Source organism: Quercus lobata, chromosome 4, assembly GCF_001633185.2.
Source record: "Quercus lobata isolate SW786 chromosome 4, ValleyOak3.0 Primary Assembly, whole genome shotgun sequence".
NCBI classification, from domain to species: Eukaryota; Viridiplantae; Streptophyta; class Magnoliopsida; order Fagales; family Fagaceae; genus Quercus; species Quercus lobata.
Window position 1 is genome coordinate 55897609 of NC_044907.1, and position 20088 is coordinate 55917696.

The following is a 20088-nucleotide window of genomic DNA, read 5'->3' on the forward strand; positions in this document are numbered from 1 at the left end:
AAATTATTTCACCTTCGGGTCTTTTTGAACAAAGTCCTCCCTTTCTCCAAGTGTCTTGATGTCTTTGGTTTCTTGATACCTGAATCCCCACACCCTTTAGTTAAAAATTTCACCAAGTTGTGAAAGTGATTGAGAGACCATGGAAAACGCCACATAGAGGCAAGTTTTTTTTTTTTTTTTTTTTTTTTTTTTTTTTTTTTTTTTTTTTTTTTTTTTTCACACAATCTCTCCCCCTTGAAAGGACTTCTTTACAATAGCCTCGACAACATCTTGAGCTTTAGCAAGGGCCAAAGTCACAATTTCTTTGCAAGGCCATCAGAAGATCTTGTAACTCACTCGAAGCATTCCTTGGAAGCCAAACTTCCGCATTGACAATAGAAAAGGGCAAACCAAGCCTACATTCGGGGAGAATTATGAACTATCTCCAATTTTATTAGATCCTGCCATGAGCAAAGCCTTCATCTAACCTGGACCACTTCCGTCTCAAGAACATCCAAATAGTATTGGGACCACCTTAGTCATGGTTATTCACTTGACAAATCTCAAATCCATGAGAAATCATCTCCGGCTACTTCAGCAATACAATGTCAAAACTTGCTCTTAATGAATGCCCACATGTGAACCATGGAGGAAGAGTAAAGGGATTAAATTTGGTCGAATGAGAGCTAAAATGCTTCCAATTTTATCGAGTTTGTCATAGCCCAGACATGTGACTAACTCCCTTCAATCAAGTTCCTTTTTAGGGACATGCTTTAATCAAGCCAACGAGTCGGCATCTAAGCATTTGTGATAGAACCATTCACCTGCTCAACATTTGGACGATAGTGCCCATCAAAATTTCAAGGAATTGTATTAACATCCCTTCTTGTTGTACTCATATTGCCTTTATTAGGTCTCTAATGTGGCACATTGCCTTAACAGGTCATTTTGATGATTGACATGAAAATGAAGTTTGTTACTTGTGCCTCACAAGAATCTTCACCATAGATCAGAAAAATCTTCATCCCAAGAAGTATGCAAGTGTGGAATCAATCACCTAAGGCTTATTTACAAGGGGAAGACCTCCATCCCCTAAGTAGGTCTTTGCAAAAGCTTTTGGATATTGGGAATGCCATCCATCCAAAACACTGGATTCAGATTTGGCCTGTCACTACATCCCAAACACTATCTCAACAAAACCTTCTCTCATTTCAGTTGGCTTAGGTTTGTTGCAATCTTGTACACACTTAAAAAAAAAAGGGATTTTCCAAAATAAGAACAAAGCATAAAGGTTAAAATTAAAACATCAAATCATGAAAATCTGTGTTTTGAAACGCGTGCATCTTTCAAGAGCAGAAAGTCAATGCCAAAACCCCTTTTGTTGGAAAAGAGTTGTTTAAGTGAAGTGGTTGTCCCTTACTAGGGATAAGGGGCATGTGATCCTCAAATGCTAATTTCATGATATCACATCCCAACAACTCCACATGCATAAAACATTCCCCACTTTTGCAAAGTGTACATTAAATTCTTGACAATCAACCCCCCATAGGGAGGTTCTACCCAAGATTGGTGTGGACCCTGAATCAATAAATGACCATATGTTCAAGTTTCATTGACCAACTGATTAGATTTGAAATGATAGAGGCATTTGTTTCAGCTATCCAAACAGTTATATCACTTGATAGCCCTTTTAAGCTAGAAAGAAAATGTTTTTCAAAAATCATCCCAATTTATAATTTGGCACATAAGCTCCTAAGGCTAAGGAGTAAGCGTTCAAGATGACAAAGAAAGGCATTCATTTCACTACCGTCTCGCTTGCAAAGAAATATCCCTTGTTAGCCCAATAGAGCCTGTTGAATTCTTTTCTTGATTTAACCTAGCCAAGGATTACCCCCCACACTGGGGCAGGTTAGATGGTTACAAGGATCTCATGCTAAGTGATCTCCAATTTAAGCCCATCAAATGAGTCCATAATTTATAAATTAAAAAAAAAAATGATAAAGGAGCCGAAATCAAATGACAAACGTCATGGGCCAATCAAGTCAAATGAAGCCCCAAGCAAAGAAAGGGCAAAATAAAATTCAGCTCGAAACAATCAAGAAACATGGGCTAAAGAAAATAAAATGAAAGCCCCAAAAATGAAATGGGCAAAATTCAAGAAATGGACTCAAATTGAGGATATAGCCAAGCATTAGAGGCACCCCAAAAAGATTCTCGATGAAGTGTAATCCTTGACTTTAGGAAACCCTTTAAAGAATTTCACAGCCCAAATATCCTCCCGTGAGCCTAGGAAACCCATATCCTTACATTACAATCCTGAGAAAGTCCTTCTTGATTGAGAGCGACTACTCAGTCAATGGAGCTAATGCCAAATAATCACCCACATGTGAAAGTTTTGAGTCTAATATCCTTCATTTCAAGCACCTAATTGACCCCAAGGCCACATTACAACCTAATGAAAGACCTCACTAATCACTGAGGATCGGTTGGTTGTGGCACATTGAACATTTGGTCAATCATTGATGATGAAATCATCCGCTTATGCCAAGGCGTCATGCCTCAAAAAGGATAGGGTCCTCTCCCAACCCACCCAATGAGTTCAAAAAGCCAAACACATCATTCATGTTTTCCCTATATAGCTTAAAAAGGGACACCCATGCATTTGGTAAACACAAGCACTTTGCTCAAGAAATCCTTGCTCACGAGCATGTTCCTTATTTAGGGTAAATGATATCCATCGAGCACATACACTAATAAAACACATAGGAAACATGGCCTTAACGAGCCCCTCTTGTGGTACATGCATTTAAACAGATTTTCAAGATCATAAATGAATTTCCAAAATTTTTGAACTGGGTTTTCAAAACCAATTTGTTAGGACATATATGAGACTTGTTAGAAACATATGTTAAGTAAATTGGCTAATCCTTTGATAAAACGCACTTTACTTGTAATTAGGTAGATCTATGATGAGTTTAGTACTTCAAGGAACAAGAGTTCAAGTTTAGTATTGAAGCCATGCAAATTTGTCCAAGAAACAAGTGAAGAAATGCTATTCATTAAAGCTCGACAAATCATATCTATCGAGGTTTAATGCTGATGCTCAACAGCAACTCGACAGAAGCTATATCTATCGAGAATTATGAAATTCAGATTTCCAGATCTGATTTCACGCATATCCATGTGTATTTGTGTAGTTTTTTTTTTCTCACAATTCTAGACATATATAAGGATTATTTTAAAGGTTGTCAAAGGTGATGCAACTTGATGCAAAGTCATTGTGCATGCAAATTGTGATCAAAGACAGAATTTGCCCTAGTTCATCATATTCTCATTAGAAGATACTGCGTCTTTGCGCCAAGAGTTTTGTGACCAAGGAGCTTCTTGATCTTCATTGTTAGATGAACTGAAGAACTTTACAACCGACATCTTCCTCAAGTTAGTGTGTTAGTCACGTACTGGGATCCGTGTATCATTGGTTAGTCACATATTCGGATTTGTGCATTAAAAGGAGAGATTGCCACTATATTACAAATCTAATTGGATATTGGGGTAATGGTTCAACTGTAGGTTGGTGTTAGGTATTGGGATTCCTATTACATGTAACCGTTTGTTTTGATAATAGTGGATTCTCGGAAGTGGTAACCTTAAATTCGCCCAGTGGAGTTTTGCCTCAGTGGTTTTCCTCATTCGTAAACAAATCACTTATGTCAAATTTATTTTCTGCTGCATTAACTTAATTGGTGATTTATTTGTGCTACCACGCTTATTATATGTAATTGAATCTATTAATTTCACTTGGCTAATTAATTTGATTAAGTTACCAAAGGAGTCAATACATTCTTGACCTATCAAAGTGGGCACATTCTGATTAGGTTTAATCTTTGCTGTGTGATCTATTGACCCCTATCTGTCATAGATAGCGGACAGTCACTTATTATACCTCATTTATTTGATGGTACTAATTATGCATATTGGAAAGTACGCATGAGACTTGCAGTCTTTAGATGAGAATGTGTGGCAAGCTGTGGAGATTGGCTAGACTAAGCCAAAGGAAGCATTGGCTAATTGGGATGATGCCAAGATCAAAGCTGCAAATTTCAACAACAGAGTATTGAATGTTTTATTTAGTGTGGTCACCAATGAGGAGTTCAAGAAGATATCCTCTACTGAGATTGCTAAGGAAGCATGGACTATCATCTAGACAACCTATGAAGGAACTAAGGCTGTCAAGGATTCAAAACTCCAAAGGCTCACTACTAGCTTTGAGGAGATAAAAATGAAAGAGGATGAGTCATTTGATGAGTTCTATGTCAAGCTAAAGGACATAGTCAACTCAGCCTTTAATCTTGGGAGAACCATTCTTGAACCCAAGGTTGTAAGAAAAGTGCTAAGGTCTCTGCCATTGAAGAAACAAAGGATATTGACTTCATTCCTTTGACGGAGCTGGTTGGCAACTTGCAAACCTATAAATTGGGTTTGACTAGAATCGTGAAAAGAAGCAGTAGCAAGAGCATGGTACTGAAGGCCAAAAGCAATGAGACCAATGAGTCTTCCAATGATGAAGATTCCAAGATAAAATCCTACACAATTTGAAAATCTTGTTAGTCTCCTTTTTGGATGCTTGTTTTTTAAATTACATACCCCCATTGTGACACTACATCAAGACCATTTAACTGCAAAATTCTCGAATATATAAAACTACCAATAATACATCTTTTTTTGAAACATTGATAATGAGATTAAAGTGTTACTAATTGGTGTAATGCTAATGATAATTACACTAAATATAAGTTGAACGGTTGAACCTCACACACACATGCACTGTTACTAATCGGGATCCGTGTATCATTGGTTAGTAGCACACTAGACTGCATAGCACCCACATTTTTTGTTCCAGTAAACAAAATTGAAATGAAACAATACAATGTCGCTTGAGACGCTAGAATTTTTTCAAGCCCTAAAATTTCGTCTGAGAAAGTTCAATTTGTTTATCCATGTTTGTTTATCAATGTGAAACTTTCAATTTGTTTAACCAAGTTTGTTGTCGCCTTCACCCCCACTTATAAATGAAGAGAACGTAGGGAAGGTGTTACCTGTTTTGGAAAGGAAGGGGAGCGGGTTGGTTCTCCCGAATTACACACACAGTTACATTTAAGATCCAAAAGGAACAGTCCGCACAGCTAACGGAAGTAACTCTTTATTTGAATGTAAAAGAATTGATTGAAAAAGATTGCTACAACATGAACACATAGTAATCTATACCTTTGATTAATTACATCCATTTCATTTTCAATATTTTGGAAGCAGTCTTGAGATTTGTGGGGTGTTATCTGATGATGTGAGAGGTACTGTTGAAAACTCAGAATCAAAATGTTCAGAATGCCGAAAATCTCCACGAGAGGGATAAGGACTAGAGTTCTGGTTAGGTGAGAAATTTAATCTTGAGAAACTTGATGACGCAGTACCAGCAGAATTTGTTGTATGGTTGGCCATGAATGCATCAGCAACTCCAGCATTGGAACCTCTTCCATGTGAATCTTCCTTGGATCTTCCAGCAAAATCTGCCAAATCCCTTCTCTCTCTTTCATTTTCCGTGAGAAGAAAATCAACCCACAGATCTGCAAAAGACTGGTAGAGAAAATATATGCCTTAGGCTAATTATTGCCCTTGCTTAGCGGACAGAATTCACAAATGCATACTTGATATCAGACAAGAATGTTAATGCTTGCAGTAAATGTCAGAATGGCAGTATTTTATTATTATTATTGATAAGTTACATACACCCAATGGATCTTGAACTCACCTCACCCACTATCTCATTATTATAAGAGAAGAAAGTGCCCAGTCATGCTAACCATTGCCATCAAAATGGCAATATAAACAATAGAACAATTTGATTAGCCTCAATTTCAACATTGGGGGCATGTTTCAGGTCAGCGTATTTTGTTGGTAAGTATTTTTCGGGCCATCATATCTGCACCAAATCTAGCCTAGAGTCCAGAGCATGCACTAATGACCAGATGCACACAAAAAAAAAAAAAAAACAAATGCACAAAAAAAAAAACCAACAATAACAACAACAAACAAACCCACCAACAATGGAAAGCATTAAAAGACCATGAGCAAGCAAAATACATTTTTGTAGATATGAATATCAGTCAATCTTTAGAAAAAATGATTACCTGGTTTTCAGATGCCATTGTTGCAGCTGATTCAGCCGAACCTCCTCCCAAGATACCACCAACTAGGCGGCCAGGTAGCCCTAGTACTCCACGAACAACACCTTTGCCTGCACCATGTTGAGCAACACCAATCCTTTGCTTGTCTTCATCAGAGAATCCCAGCATGCGAACCATAAGATCCAGAACCTGCCCAAATATATAATAAAAATTTCTGAGGACAACTACTTCAACCAGTATGGAAGAGTAAGCAATTAGCTTCCCCAGCAATAATAGTCAACATGAGACTGCTGTAGGCCAGTGGAATTTATGCGGCCAAACTGTCTTAAGTGGCTGCAGGAAACAACTGTCAAAGTCAAGATCATTTTCAGTGAAAGGTCCCCACCTCAATCTAGTATGTTAACAAATGTTTAACTTCTGAGTCTGGGATGTCAATCTAGTAAATGTATTTTCTCCTTTGAATAGTTCTTTATATTATCTTTTTCCGCTTTCCCCTTTACTTCCCTTCCTTCCACTATGTGCTCATTTCTTTTAGAATATTCAACTTGGAAATCCAGACCATCTAAAATGAGAACTTGATAATCATCCAAGGCCTTGGTGATATCCAGATAGAAGTCACCCAATTATATACCTCACTAACTTTGGCATGAGCAATTTTGCACATGTTGGGAATAGAGATTCATTCCCAGTGTGCATCCTGAAGGAACTATAATCTTAATATGAAATAAACATACCTCTTTGCTGTGATTTCTTTGGAAGTATGTCACCAGTAACTTGATCACAATGCGCCTGCCAACATTTACCAGTCATATTATTATGTGTATAAAGTCTCCACCTCACACAAGGCAATGTAGTAGTGAAGATAATGTGTTCATATACAATAATAAACTGATAACCAATGTTAAATGGCAATAATTTTAATTAAAAATTTAAACCTACTAACCTGTCAACAAGATAATCTGAATCCACTGACATCCGATTAAGCCTTGTCATACTCTGCTCAAGAGCACGCCGTACTTTTGCATTGTCTTCCTCAAGCTTATTTACTCTGCTTTTCCATTCTTCTAGCATCTTTTCAGATTGGGAAAGCTTGGCCAAAATTTCTTCCTTTTCCTCCTTTGATACTTCTGCCCGTTGATCTGCATCCTGAAGATGACAAAGGAAAAATCATTGTTTATAAGAATAGACCATTAAGAAAACTATAAAAATAAGTGGTTCAAGATTTAGAGATCCAACCAAAGGTTCAAGTAAAATCAAACCGTACCACCATAAATAATTTAATTAACAAACATTTCAGGCTAAAATCCTATTACATCCTCTAAGTTTGGATCACTTCTAAATTGATCCTTGGCTATGAAAACTAGCAATTTACACCATCAAATATATCAAGAATTTCAATGTGCCCCTTCCATCAACATCCGTTAAAATCTTGGACAAAGTTTAGCTACAAAATTGGTTGTAGCCTAAGGCTATAACTTTACTTAATAAAATAAACATTATTTCATATTTTGAAAATCTAATTGTTGAATTGCATGTTCTTTACATTCTTAATACACATGTTTTAAATTTTGTATCAATCGGATATTATTTACTATATGATCTATAAACTTAAATTTTATGCATAATTTTAAACTACAAAAACTTGCAATTTAAACAATTTATTGATGACATAGCTATTGATTTTTAATTTTTTATAAATTTTGCTAGCATGGAGGATATAAGAAGATGTAATCCAATGGTGAATTTGTCAAAATTTATCTCCAATAAAAAAATATTGAGTAAGGTTGTAACCTAAGACTACAACCAATTTTGTAGCTAAACTTTGGCTTACAGTTAACCACCCACAAGTGACATCATTTTAAATAGAAAATAGAAAAATGACATCATTTTCGAGTGGGTTAACAACAAAAACGTGATAGATCATAACAAAAGGAGCACATTAATAGCACAATAATAGTCAAGGGTATAAATTGCAAGTTTTGAAAGTCAAAGGACCAATTTGAAAGCAACCCCAAACTTAAAAAGTGTGAATAGTGCATTTTTGCCTTAATTAAAATGAAAGTAGAGGGACCGATTTCAAATGATCCCAAACTTAGACGTTGTATAGTACATTTTAGCCTTTATTTATTTATTTATTGATTACAAGGATTGTCAATAATGTTATTAAAATTGTATTTCACAGAAATATATGTATATATAAAGTTTTTATGTCATTAGCGAAATGGTACCAAAAATATTTCTTAAATTATATATAACTAATAAAATGACCTTGGCCAATAGTCACGCCCCCCCCCCCCCCCCCCCCAAAACCTTTATGTTCTCAGCAACCTCTGTCTCTCTCTCTTTCTCCCTCATATATTCCCCTTTTCCCTTTCTTTCTCACTTGAACAACTAAAGCTGTGAAGATAAAGGCCACCCAGGTTAAAGAGCAAACAGGCTATGAAGAACAAAGCAGTGTTAAAAGTGTGTATGAGACAGGTTAGGATCTTTTCTGAATGAGCCAGATCTTGGGGAATTCCAATTTAATTGAGAAGGGGGATGGGGTCTTTGCGGGGATGATTTGCATCTAAATGTTGCTGTTATCTGACCTTTTGCAGGTGATGAAAAAGTGAACAACAAACCACGTTTTGGACCAAATTTTAAAAGGGACAAAAGTTTTCCTCCAAATTGGTTTGGAGGAATCTCCTCCAACCCATTACATGGTGGTTCATAGGACCATCCATGTGTATTAAATTACATAATTCATTACTTCATCTAAAAGAGTTACATTGGCTATTAAATAGGTCGTGTGGCATGTATTAAATTACATGATTAATTAAATTATTTAAACAAGTCACATTGACTATTAAGTAGGTCACGTGACTAAAAGTAAGTGAATAGTCTTCTAAATTGACACGTAGTAAATAGGAGGAACTTTCCTCCATAATGGTTTGGAGGAAAACTTTGTCCTTTTAAAAATTCTACTGTGTTAGATTCTGAATTCCCATTTTTATTAATACACACACCAAAATTTTATGTTAATCAGATGTTATTTATTATTCGATCCATAATCTAATGTTTTGTGAAGAATTTTAAGTTACGAAAAACTTTTATCATTTTCTAAATAAAATAGTTATTGATCTCTAAACATGTTTATATTTTGCAGGCCAAAGTATAAGTAGACAATATAATTAATGAAGGACTGGTCAAAATACATATCCAATAAAAAACAATTGAGTGATGTACCAATACTAAAAGTTACACTAAGTGTAACTTGAAACCAACCAATATGTATAATATAATCAATATATATGTATATAGTAATTAATTTATTAGAAGAGTGTAATACGAGTGCAACCCATATACACTGGAAGTTTGCAATAGATACACCAACAACAACTAATTAAAATTTAAAAAAAAAAAAAAAATGAAATTAGCGAGTTGCATGAGCTCATTGTGGCGTCCATAGTAGAAAGTGCACACCAGCGAGCTTATAAATTAAATATAACAATGACTTTATGAAACAAAATCATAAGACTGGAAAGAAGGAATCCTTACTTCATTTTCTAAATAAAATAGTTATTGATCTCTAAACATGTTTATATTTCACAGGCACTGAAAGTATAAGGAGACAATATAGTTGATGAAAGACTTGTCAAAATACACATCCAATGAAAAAATATTGAGCAATGTACCATTACTAAAAGTTACTTGAACCCAACCAACACATATAATATAATAGATATATATATATATATATATATATAAAGTAATTAATTTATTGGAAGAGCGTTATACGAGTGCGACCCATATACACTGGAAGTATACAAAAGGTAAACCACCAAAAATCAGTTAAAACTTTAAAATAAATAACCAGTTGCATGAGCCCATTTATTGTGGCATCCATAGTAGAAAGTGCACACCAGCTAGCTTATAAAATAAATATAACAATGACTCATGAAACAAAATCATAATATAGGAAAGAAAGAAATCTTACTTTCAACAGCTTGGAAAGTTTAGCTGCTTCGTCTCTTGCCCGTGCCAAATCTCCTTCTAAATGTTCCTATACATACAATAATCAAAGCGAAATAAAAACCATGACCTAGAGACAGCATGGCTATTACCAACATGTCTGTGAGTTTCTAATGGTTACAAACCCCAAAATCACACACACACACAAAACAGAAAACAAAGTATTCATTTGTTTACCTTAGCTTCAATTTCTGCATAGTACTGGCCAAGAGCAGTTTGAAGATTAAGAAGCTCAACATTTTTGGCATCGATAATGGCTATACAGTTCGCAAGTTTTTTATTCAGGTCATCAATAATATCCTTTGACTTCAGAATTTCATTGTTGTTGGACATCTTAATTTCCTCCTGACTCGCAATGGCATGCTTCAAAGCCTTTTCCAAACGTAATATTTGAGCCCTTTGATGTTCATTATTTTCTCGGAGTTGTTCAATGATTTTGCTGTCCTCGTCCATCTTTTCAGATTCTTCAAATTCCTATATTATTTAAGCAAGAAAACTACATTTAGCTTTGGCTTTGGAAAGTTTTAAAACTAGATATATTGAGAAACAGCCAGAGTCTACTAAAGCAATGAAAAGTGAAATTGACACAGCCAGAGTAAAAGTTAAACATCCAGACAACAGAAACATTGACAGTCTATAAATGTAAATTAGAAACATTTCCATGCACACAGATAGAGGGAAATATTACACCAATGCAGTAAAAACAAGCTCAAAATAAGAAGCTTGGTCATTAAAAAATCAAATATCGAAGTCCTAGTTAAAGAAAGTATACTGAAAGGGCCAACCACTGTATCAACTGCTTATTTCTTCTAATTATTACAAGTGATGCAGCAACATATCATTGGTATTTATGAATGGTCCTTACATATGCCTCTGATCATTCAGGCCACCCAATAATATGTCATCTTAAAATAGAGATGAAATGCATGCAAGAAAGACTGAAAGAGATTGTTCCACTGCATATTATCCTCATTTTTTTCATTTTGATACCAGTGATAAGTGCTAACAGTTGAAGCTTTGTAAAGCATAATCAGTAATTAACCCCAAAAAAAAAAAATTAATATAAAGATTCACCAAAAAAATCACTACAAAGAAAAATTAGGAAATTTCACATTGCTTATAACTAACATGTTAGTGCAGTTGAAAAAATTGGGTGGATCTTGATATAATGAAAGACTTAAGGCATGTGACCTTTTCTAACAAATGCTGCTTAAGGCGGCCCAATTCTTGTAATGCTTTGTCCCTTTCACGGCGTGTTTCCTTTAAATCTTTATCCAGTTTTTGCAAACTTAGCTCCATTTCTTCCTTTCCAGGGAAACTTCTAGATGAATCTTCCATCTGTGAAGAACAACAATTAATAATAACTCATTTACAAGGAAAGGAGACAATACAAGTGCATATCAAAAATTCACAATGATGTAAAATATTTCACTTAACATCATTACAGATGGGGGCCCAGCAAACATGACCTGCCAGAAAAGGTCACAAATACTCGCCAGAGAGGGGACAGAGTGAGAACCATCTTAAGCACTAACAGAAAAGTAAGGCATTGTGTTCCCAACAATTTATATACCTCATTCACAATGGTTGGATGCTTAGTCAAAGACTCTGAAGGACCTGACAATACTTTCTCAGTTAAAGAGTTCCTGCTCATTTTCAAAGAAACCTCCAGTTCATCTTTCTCCATCTATACAATGATATATAATTTGAGTGGATTCAGGGGCTCATCATTTAATAAAAAGCAATATAAAATATTTTGAGTAATACGATACGATTCTTCACAAGTGAAACACAAGCTAATGATACACAAGCTACCAACCTTAAGACTACTGTTTTCCTTTTCCAGGCTTGCAATTACTCTTTTCAAACTCTCCAAAACGTCATCAGTACCTTCATCCTCCCGTCTATTCAGCTCCATTTGCAGTCTTTGTATTTCTGAAATTTTCTCACCCAGTTCATTACGCAATACACTCATTTCCATGGAGGTCTGCCAACAAAGAAGATTACATGCCATACCAAAAGCACAGCTTAGATGCCAAAAACAAGAGAAAATAAAATTAAGGAAATAAGAAATACTCAAATACGCCTGATTGCTCATGACATGCAAGAGGAAAACATCCCAACACTGTCAGACACTAAGACTACATTTAAAAAATGTATATATATCTAAAACCCTATTTCTATGTGTAAGCGATGCAAGAGTATGCTGACAGCAGGGGTCATTCACAAAAAATTATATCAGCATATATATGTTATACAGACCCTAAAATTACCTGTTAAAGAAACAGCCTAAATTTCTAAGTGTAAGCCCAACCAAAAAAAAGGTCCAAAATTTTGTCAAAGAAAACTGAATATAGAAATTCAATTTAACAATTTGTGCATATAAGATTGTTACATCTCTAGTTTTATAGATGCCTTTTCCAGAAATATTAATCAATTGGTAGTCAACTAGGAAATTATATTTAATCTAATGCTATTAAAAATTAGTATATTCTGACCACCCTCCCCTCTCCTCTTCCTCCATCTCTCTGTGTCCCCAACATACCCCTAGTAACTTTTAAACAAAGTAGTGTACATATTTTTCCCTTTTTAAACAAGAATTAGACAATTCCAGTACCTAATACTTAAAAACAAACTGAACATATGAAAGCAGGGGTAAATGATGAGTGCACCATAGCCTTACAAATGAAAACCAAACAAAGTCAAAAGCCTATCAAGCAAATCATAACCTGATTTCAAAACTCACTTTGTCTCTGTCTAATTTTAGTGATTTGAGTTCCTCCTGGAAAGATTCATTTAATTTGTGTTCCTCTGAGAATGGAAAAAGAAAAAATCAGACATATTAAAACAACTTGTGAATAATTTCTGAATCTTCAGAAAGCACAAATGTACCATGTAATTTTGACTGAATATATGCCAACTTATCACGTTCTTTTTCAAGTTCCATCCTCAATTGTTTTATTTCAGTATTAACTTGCACTCCTGCAGTGGACCTATTGCTCTCTTCTACTGTATCTGCAAGCAACTAGAATGCATTCATATATCTGCCGTCAAGTTCATTCATTATTAAAAATAATAAAGGGTAAAAAGTATTAAAAAGAGAAAAGAGTAGAAATGAATAGACAATTGTAGTATCAAGATCCAACCAAAACTATGGAACAGAGAACACATATAAACTAACTATGAAGTTGCTCAAACTTCCTCAGAAAACTCAAGTTTTCAGAATAAAAGGTGCAATTACCTTCTGACCATTGTGTGTCTGGTTTCCAGCATGAGTGATTCCATTGCTTATTCCATCCTGACCATTGTGTGTTTGGTTTCCAGAATATCGGTTTTTCACTTGAGTTGTGAATTTATGTTGTCGCTTTGGTGATTGATCAGGACTTCCCTGCACAAATTCAAAATAACCCAGCCTGTCAAATCATTTTTTTAACTAATAAACAAAAAATGTGATTTTTCTAACAAGGTGGAAGCACTCTATTTTTTTAGTAAATATAAGAATTCATTGATTAAAATGGGCGAGGCCCCAATACAAAGGAAGTATAAACAGGACACTCTAAAAGATTAAAAAAGTCAATGCACATGTTTAATAAATAACATGATAAATTTGAAATAATTATTTAAGGACAATATAACAGTCAAGTGATCAACTAATCATATAAAATTGAAATATAACATTTTATATAATTGTCATGTTTTACAAAATATACACAAATATGACATTCAGTAATTATGAAATGAAGTAAATGGTTGAATCACTATATATATATACAGAGAGAGAGAGAGAGAGAGAAATGGGTTCAAGTTACACATTTTCTACACAATATATTTCTAAGAGATCTAACAGTTGAGAAACATTTCTGCCCATATCATTATTAAATATTTATTACCGTCTTCCACCTCAGCTTACCAATTAATAACATGTTTTTTTCTCTCTTATTTATTAAATTTAACCGTCTAACGTTTAGAGAGAGGGGAAAAAAACCCGTGTATGACAGAATTTTGATCAAAGAAGAAGTTTTGCACTAGTATTTTGAATGGACTACGATCCACAGAACACGATTTAGTAGTGTTGGAAGGTTTATTGTGGGAAAATTAGTATTTTTCACTCCTGGAAATATTGTGGGAATATTACTGTTGAAGTGCAAACCCCCCTCCAATTTTATAACTTCAATAATAAGAGAGCTAAAGTCTTAAAACAAATGAAAATAAAACAAAAAACAAAACCAAAAACACTAAAAAGAAACTTGCACTCAATCTAATTACTGCACGCTCCTTATGATCTCTTCTTCCATATCAAATACGATAACATGCCTCTTGACATGTAGCAGTTACTGTGGAATGCCCCAGCTTTGTTAACTAATGACTTGTTGGTCTACTTATTCACATATAAGACTGTACTAAACATCAAATATGAAGTGCATATATGTGTGCATTATAGGCAAAGTTTGGGAGACCAACAACAATGGTGAATCCTTCTAATCGCTTAAACTTTGGGGGTTGTAAAAAATAAAAGAGAGAGAGAGAGAAGAAAGAACTTATCAAAAAAAAGAGAAGAAAGAGGAAGTAGTAAAAATTAATTAAAAACTAATTAGGTTGGCTGGCTAGTAATAAATGTTTAATGATGACATTGATAGTAGTGTTTTTCTAACAATTAGATCTCATAGAAATCTACAATTTAAAAAAATATGTAACTTTTGTGGAGTTACACTAGGTGTAACTTGAACCTATCTTTTATATATATACACACACACACACACACTCTTGTACAAAACTTTAAAAAAGTGTAACAAAAAAGAAAGTGTTCACTTAGTGAGCAGCCAAGTTGTAAGGTTGTTCTTTGTAATCCTCATTAAAGATACTCAATATAGTGAAATAAATCTTACTTTCTCTGTAGACATAGATAGGCATATTGTCAAACCATGTAAATTCTTATCTTTCTTCATTGTTCTCCTTATTAAAACCATTGAGTGATTACACAAAACCACTTACTGATTACACAACACCACTTGTAGTCTCCTAGAGAGGTGTGCTGGTAATGAGCAATTACCAATTAAGTGTCAAGTCCTATTGGAAAGAGACCAATCTAACCAATAGCTAATTATTTATAGCAAAAATAATAATAATAATAATAAGCCCCCCAAAAAAAAAAAAGCTGATTTCAATTTACAAGCCCTCTCCTTACTTTCACAGCAGCAATGGTCATCTTATGAAGGACATTAACAATGGCTATTATAGGCAAAATTGTAGGCACACATTCATTAAATAATGTCAAGGACTCCACTATATGTGTACATCTTAGCTAGAAACGTTAATGAATAAAGGCTCCTCTTAAGTGACTCACTTCATAAGATATCTGCTTTAAACGCTAATTTAAGGGCATGTCTAGCCCAAAAAAAAACACACAAAAAAAAAAATTTACGTGGTAAGGGTAAGGGAAGGTTATGGAGCAAAGCCATACAAACTTTCGCCTAAACATAAGGTTTGGTGAACTACAAAGCTGACCGGCTTCTCTTTAAGTCATAGTGTGTCAAACACCTTTAACATACAAACAAAGATTTCCAAAATAGTGTAAAATAGCACAACATTGTCTTAAAAGCATATTAAATGCACAAATACACAATAGACTTCATTTTACTATAAATCAAGTACCTCATGCACATTAACACCATTTAATAATGCTTTGGCACTTTCACTTCTAGACGCATTCATAGCTGCATTTGTTGCATCCAAATTTTGTTTTAGAGAGCCATTTTCTTTACTCAATCTAGAAATCTGATCCTGTCAAATGGGGGAGGTGGAGGGAAAAACTTTAAAATGTCAAAGGGATTTAAAACAGTAGTTTAAAACATATTTGGGATAAATATTGAGATTCTTGAAATCATTAGAGTACCTCTCGTTCTTTCAACAAAGCTGCATAATTAACTGATAAAGCTTTAATTTCTGCTTCAGATTCCTGTAATCTCTTGATTTCAGCTTTGTACCCTTCAATCTACAATAAAGAAAAAAAAAAATAATGGAACAACATATCAGTTAAACCAAGTACTATGGCTAATAAACAACTCTGCCAGTGTCTGTGATTAGTGTCATATGTTTTGTTCACAGCCAATACAAAGCCCCAATAAAACAGAAGAGTTGTGATAGGTTGTCGGTTAGAGTAAAATTTAGCCACTTTTTAAATGGAAAGACTACAGGATACAATTTTTGATTGGTCTCAGTGTTGGGGTTTTACTGATTGTTCATGTTTTGTTCACAGCCAATACGAAGCCCCAAAAAAGGAGAAGAGTTGTGATAGGTTGTCGGTTAGAGTAAAATTTAGCCACTTTTTAAATGGATTGACTACAGGATACAATTTTTGATCAGTCTCAGTGTTGGGGTTTTATTGATTGTTCCTCTCTCTTTGAGTATATGTTTTTTCTTAAATTAGCTTCCTGATTTCCTTCTTTTTTCTTTGTTTGTTTTTTCCTTTTCCTGCTGTTCATCATCATGAGCAACGTGTTTTTTTTTTCCTTACTATTCTTATCAATAATATTTCTCTGATTATCTACAAAAACAAATACAATTTAGGATGTCCCCTACTGGCAAACACACTACATCAGACCCCAGATTCAATGAAAAGTGGGCCAGGTTCGCTAGGTCATTCCCTGTAAGTGACAAGCTACATCATTGCTCAGGAAATTATAAAAGTAAAAGCAAGGTACAGACAGCCTTATTTAAGTCTTAAAGAAGACATTTTTGAGATTAGGGGGATAAGGGATAGAATTTGTTAATAAAACTTTTTTAGGAGAAGAAAAAAATAATATAATCAGTGCATACACTCCTCCAATTGGTTTGGAAGAATCCATTAAGAAAACTTTTGGAAGGAAGTGGCTAGTTGTATTAAAAGAGTGACTAAAGAAGCGCTCGGATAATCTAAAGAATGTGGACAACCAACTAAGGAGACTTGGTGTTGGAATGAGGAGGTACAAACAACAGTAAGATCAAAGAGAGAGAACTATAAAAGCCAACTTAAATGTAGAGACGATGCATGCCACTCATTCAAATTATAAAGTGGCAAAGACGGAAGGAAAATTAAATGTCCAATGTCCAATGTGCTAGGTTTATGATTTATGATGAATTATTCAGAAAGTTGGGGACGAAGGATGGACAAAATCATTTTTGTAAACTTGATAAGACAAAGGAAATGAAAACAAGAGACTTGAATTATACCTAGTGGATTAAAGATGAAGATCAAAGAGTATAAGTAAAAGAAGAAGAGATTTAAGAAAGATGACTTTTTAAGGGAAGCCATACAAGAGATCGGAGTGAACTAAGTAACCCAAGTAGGGATAGATACCGTAAATTTTTTAGAAGAATTAGGATGACCAAATTAAAGGACGCATTGAGGAGAATGCAAACCAGAAAAGCCGTGGGACCTATGAAATTCCTACTGAAATTTGGAAGTGCTTGGTTTGACAAACATTTTCAATAAATACCTAACGAGTGAAGGAGAAACACTCTAAGAACTATATACAAGAACCAGATACTGAAAACTGTCCAAATTCTGTGGAATTTAGCTTATGAGTGACACTATAAAACTTCGAGAAAGAGCAATTGAACATAGATTAAGACATGAAGCAACAACATTAAAGAATCAATTTGGTTTTATGCCAACATAATTTGCCATGAAAGTTATTTCTTGTGGAAAAATAAAGAGAAAGCTATTTGGTGGGTACATAGAGAAAGTATGATTTTTTTTATTGAGCTAGAGAAAACATATGATAGGGTACCTAGAGAAAAAGAGAAGCTATATTTTACAATTAGAGAAAAAAATATTAAGTTGATTAAGCTATATTTTGGTGGTTGTTTTTTCCTTATACTCCAACTAATGAAATATTGATTTGGTAAGATAAGGCAAGGTAAACATGATTCATACAACATCAATACATGAGAAGGAACGATTTAATAATGAAGATTTGTTAATGACGCAGCTGCAGTACATTCGTTGGTTGATCCAATATCGGGATTACTCAGACTCAGTGCACATTTGCGGAGCCAAAGTTAGTACATAAGATCCAAACGTGAGAGACCCCAAAATTGGAAGTTAACTCACAAAACTTCATCTATGGAGACTTCAATCAAAAATTAGAGGTTTGCTTAGATACAAAGCAAAGAATTGAAAATGAATTGGATGAAATTCGAATCTAATTTACATAGAAAGCGAAATTCAATGTGAAATACCTCGGGATTAAACGCTGAATCGATCCCATTCGAGAGGGACTGGGAATGCGCGAAAGTGTGTGAATTGGAATACGAATCGTGGAGTCCTCCATTGCGTGAGCCATAGATCCCGAGCTCCTCCTCCTCCTCATCGCCATCGTCGTGAACTTCGAGCGCGATCTTGCTCACTTTTTCTTTGAAATTTGCATACGAAGTCCACATCTCCTATTTCACAAACTCTGCTTATTTTCTTAGATTAAGAAATCGGAGAAGAAGAAATCAAATCTCAATCGGTTATGGCTATGGCTATGGCTATGGCTATGGGAGCGAGCGAGAATTTGATTTTGCGGGAGTGGGAAACTTTTGGTAGATCTGATCTCATCTCATCTCATCTTTTGAAGAGAATGGGAATTGGCTTCCAGTTCCACGAATAAAAATAAAATAAAATAAAATAAATAGGTAAATATTTGAGGAAAGGACACGTTACGTTTCGTGACTAATCAAATTTAAGAGAAAAATATATGCTTCTCAAAAAATAAAAATTTATGAGATAAATCATAAATCTATGTTTGGCCCGTTAATGTAACTGAAATTTTAATGATTTGGATTTACTATAAAAATACAAATGTACTCCCATAAATAAATATATATATTAACTCTCAAAAAAAAAAAATTTCTGAATATATATATATATATATATATATAAAACAAAAACAACATCAAATTTGGAAATGGGGTACGCTATGAGGTAAATGGTGATGAATAAATATCTCACGCTTATCTTAAATGCCTACAGAAATGGAAGGCTAATTCGAGATGATTTTGTTCAAGAGGTATAAAATTGGTTATTGATTTTATTTATTCCTTCCGAGATGCTTTTTATACACACTTGTGTGTGTGTGTATATATATATATATATATATATATAGTATATCTTAGCCTACCAACTTCAGTGTTATTTTCATTCTTATTTTTTGGTATAAGGTCTCATCACACTTCTAGCTTTCTAGCTATATATAGGGACCGAGCCACTATTGAACTAGGGGCCATGGCCCCCTACTTTTTTTAATATATTATTATATGTGTGCACTAATTTTAACAATTTTATTTAATAAAATTATATTTTACTCTTCTTAAACAATAAAATTGATTCTTTTAAGAGTAACGCTATACTTATAAACATTTTTTAAAAACTATTTTGGTAGCAAATTTTTATTAGTTTGCATATGGACCCATTACTTACATCATTTTTTTTTACTTATTAATAGCCACTTATTACCTCAGCAATATATAATAATAAAAAATTTGTAACTCTAGCATTTTCCTCATTTTAGTGACAAAAAAAATTTATAGATCTAAAATCTAAAACAAAATATACAAGCCAAAAAAAAAAATTAGCTCAACAAAAATTACCAATAGTAAAACTAAAAAAAATTAAATCTAATCAACCAATTTTATCAAAAACAAACAACCATACCCTTTAAAAAAATTCTAAACAAAAATAATTTTTTTTCTTACCCAAAAAAAAAAAAAAAAAATCAGCGATTAAGTAATAACAAAGTCAAAGGTTGAAATCGCCGTACATAGTCAACAATAAAACCGCCCCCTCTAACTCATAGTTCTGGCTCCGTCCCTGGCTATACAGGTGACTGAAAACGCATAAATATCCATGGACAATCGCTTAAACTTTAAATTGGGATGACTAAAAAAGAATTAT

General features: G+C 34.1%; 1 protein-coding gene across 2 annotated transcripts; it reads right to left on the reverse strand.

Moving 5' to 3' along the window:
- Positions 1-5146: 5146 nt before the first annotated feature.
- On the reverse strand, positions 5147-18818 carry LOC115986609 (golgin candidate 4-like). Of its 2 annotated transcripts, XM_031109805.1 has the most exons (15): positions 18393-18818; positions 16066-16164; positions 15825-15953; positions 13414-13560; positions 13065-13197; positions 12919-12983; positions 11992-12159; positions 11746-11859; positions 11364-11510; positions 10350-10646; positions 10138-10203; positions 7105-7307; positions 6896-6950; positions 6165-6350; positions 5147-5610 (listed from the first exon to the last, which is right to left on the reverse strand). In XM_031109805.1, the coding sequence occupies exons 1-15, from the start codon at positions 18591-18593 to the stop codon at positions 5272-5274; spliced, it is 2349 nt and encodes a 782-aa protein (XP_030965665.1). In that variant the 5' UTR covers positions 18594-18818; the 3' UTR covers positions 5147-5271. The 2 variants fall into 2 exon arrangements, with proteins under 2 accessions (XP_030965665.1, XP_030965666.1); XM_031109806.1 differs by lacking the exon at positions 18393-18818 and having other exon boundaries at positions 15825-15982; positions 16066-16135.
- Positions 18819-20088: the final 1270 nt, after the last annotated feature.

Bases quoted from the DNA above. Each gene is read 5' to 3' on its own strand.
- LOC115986609 (XM_031109805.1), bottom strand. From the start codon at position 18,593: ATGTGGACTTCGTATGCAAATTTCAAAGAAAAAGTGAGCAAGATCGCG. The intron at 12,984-13,064 runs GTACATTTGTGC...TTCCATTCTCAG, and splicing joins TATTCAGTCAAAATTACATG to AGGAACACAAATTAAATGAA. The intron at 11,511-11,745 runs GTATATAAATTG...TGTTCTTCACAG, and splicing joins ATCCAACCATTGTGAATGAG to ATGGAAGATTCATCTAGAAG.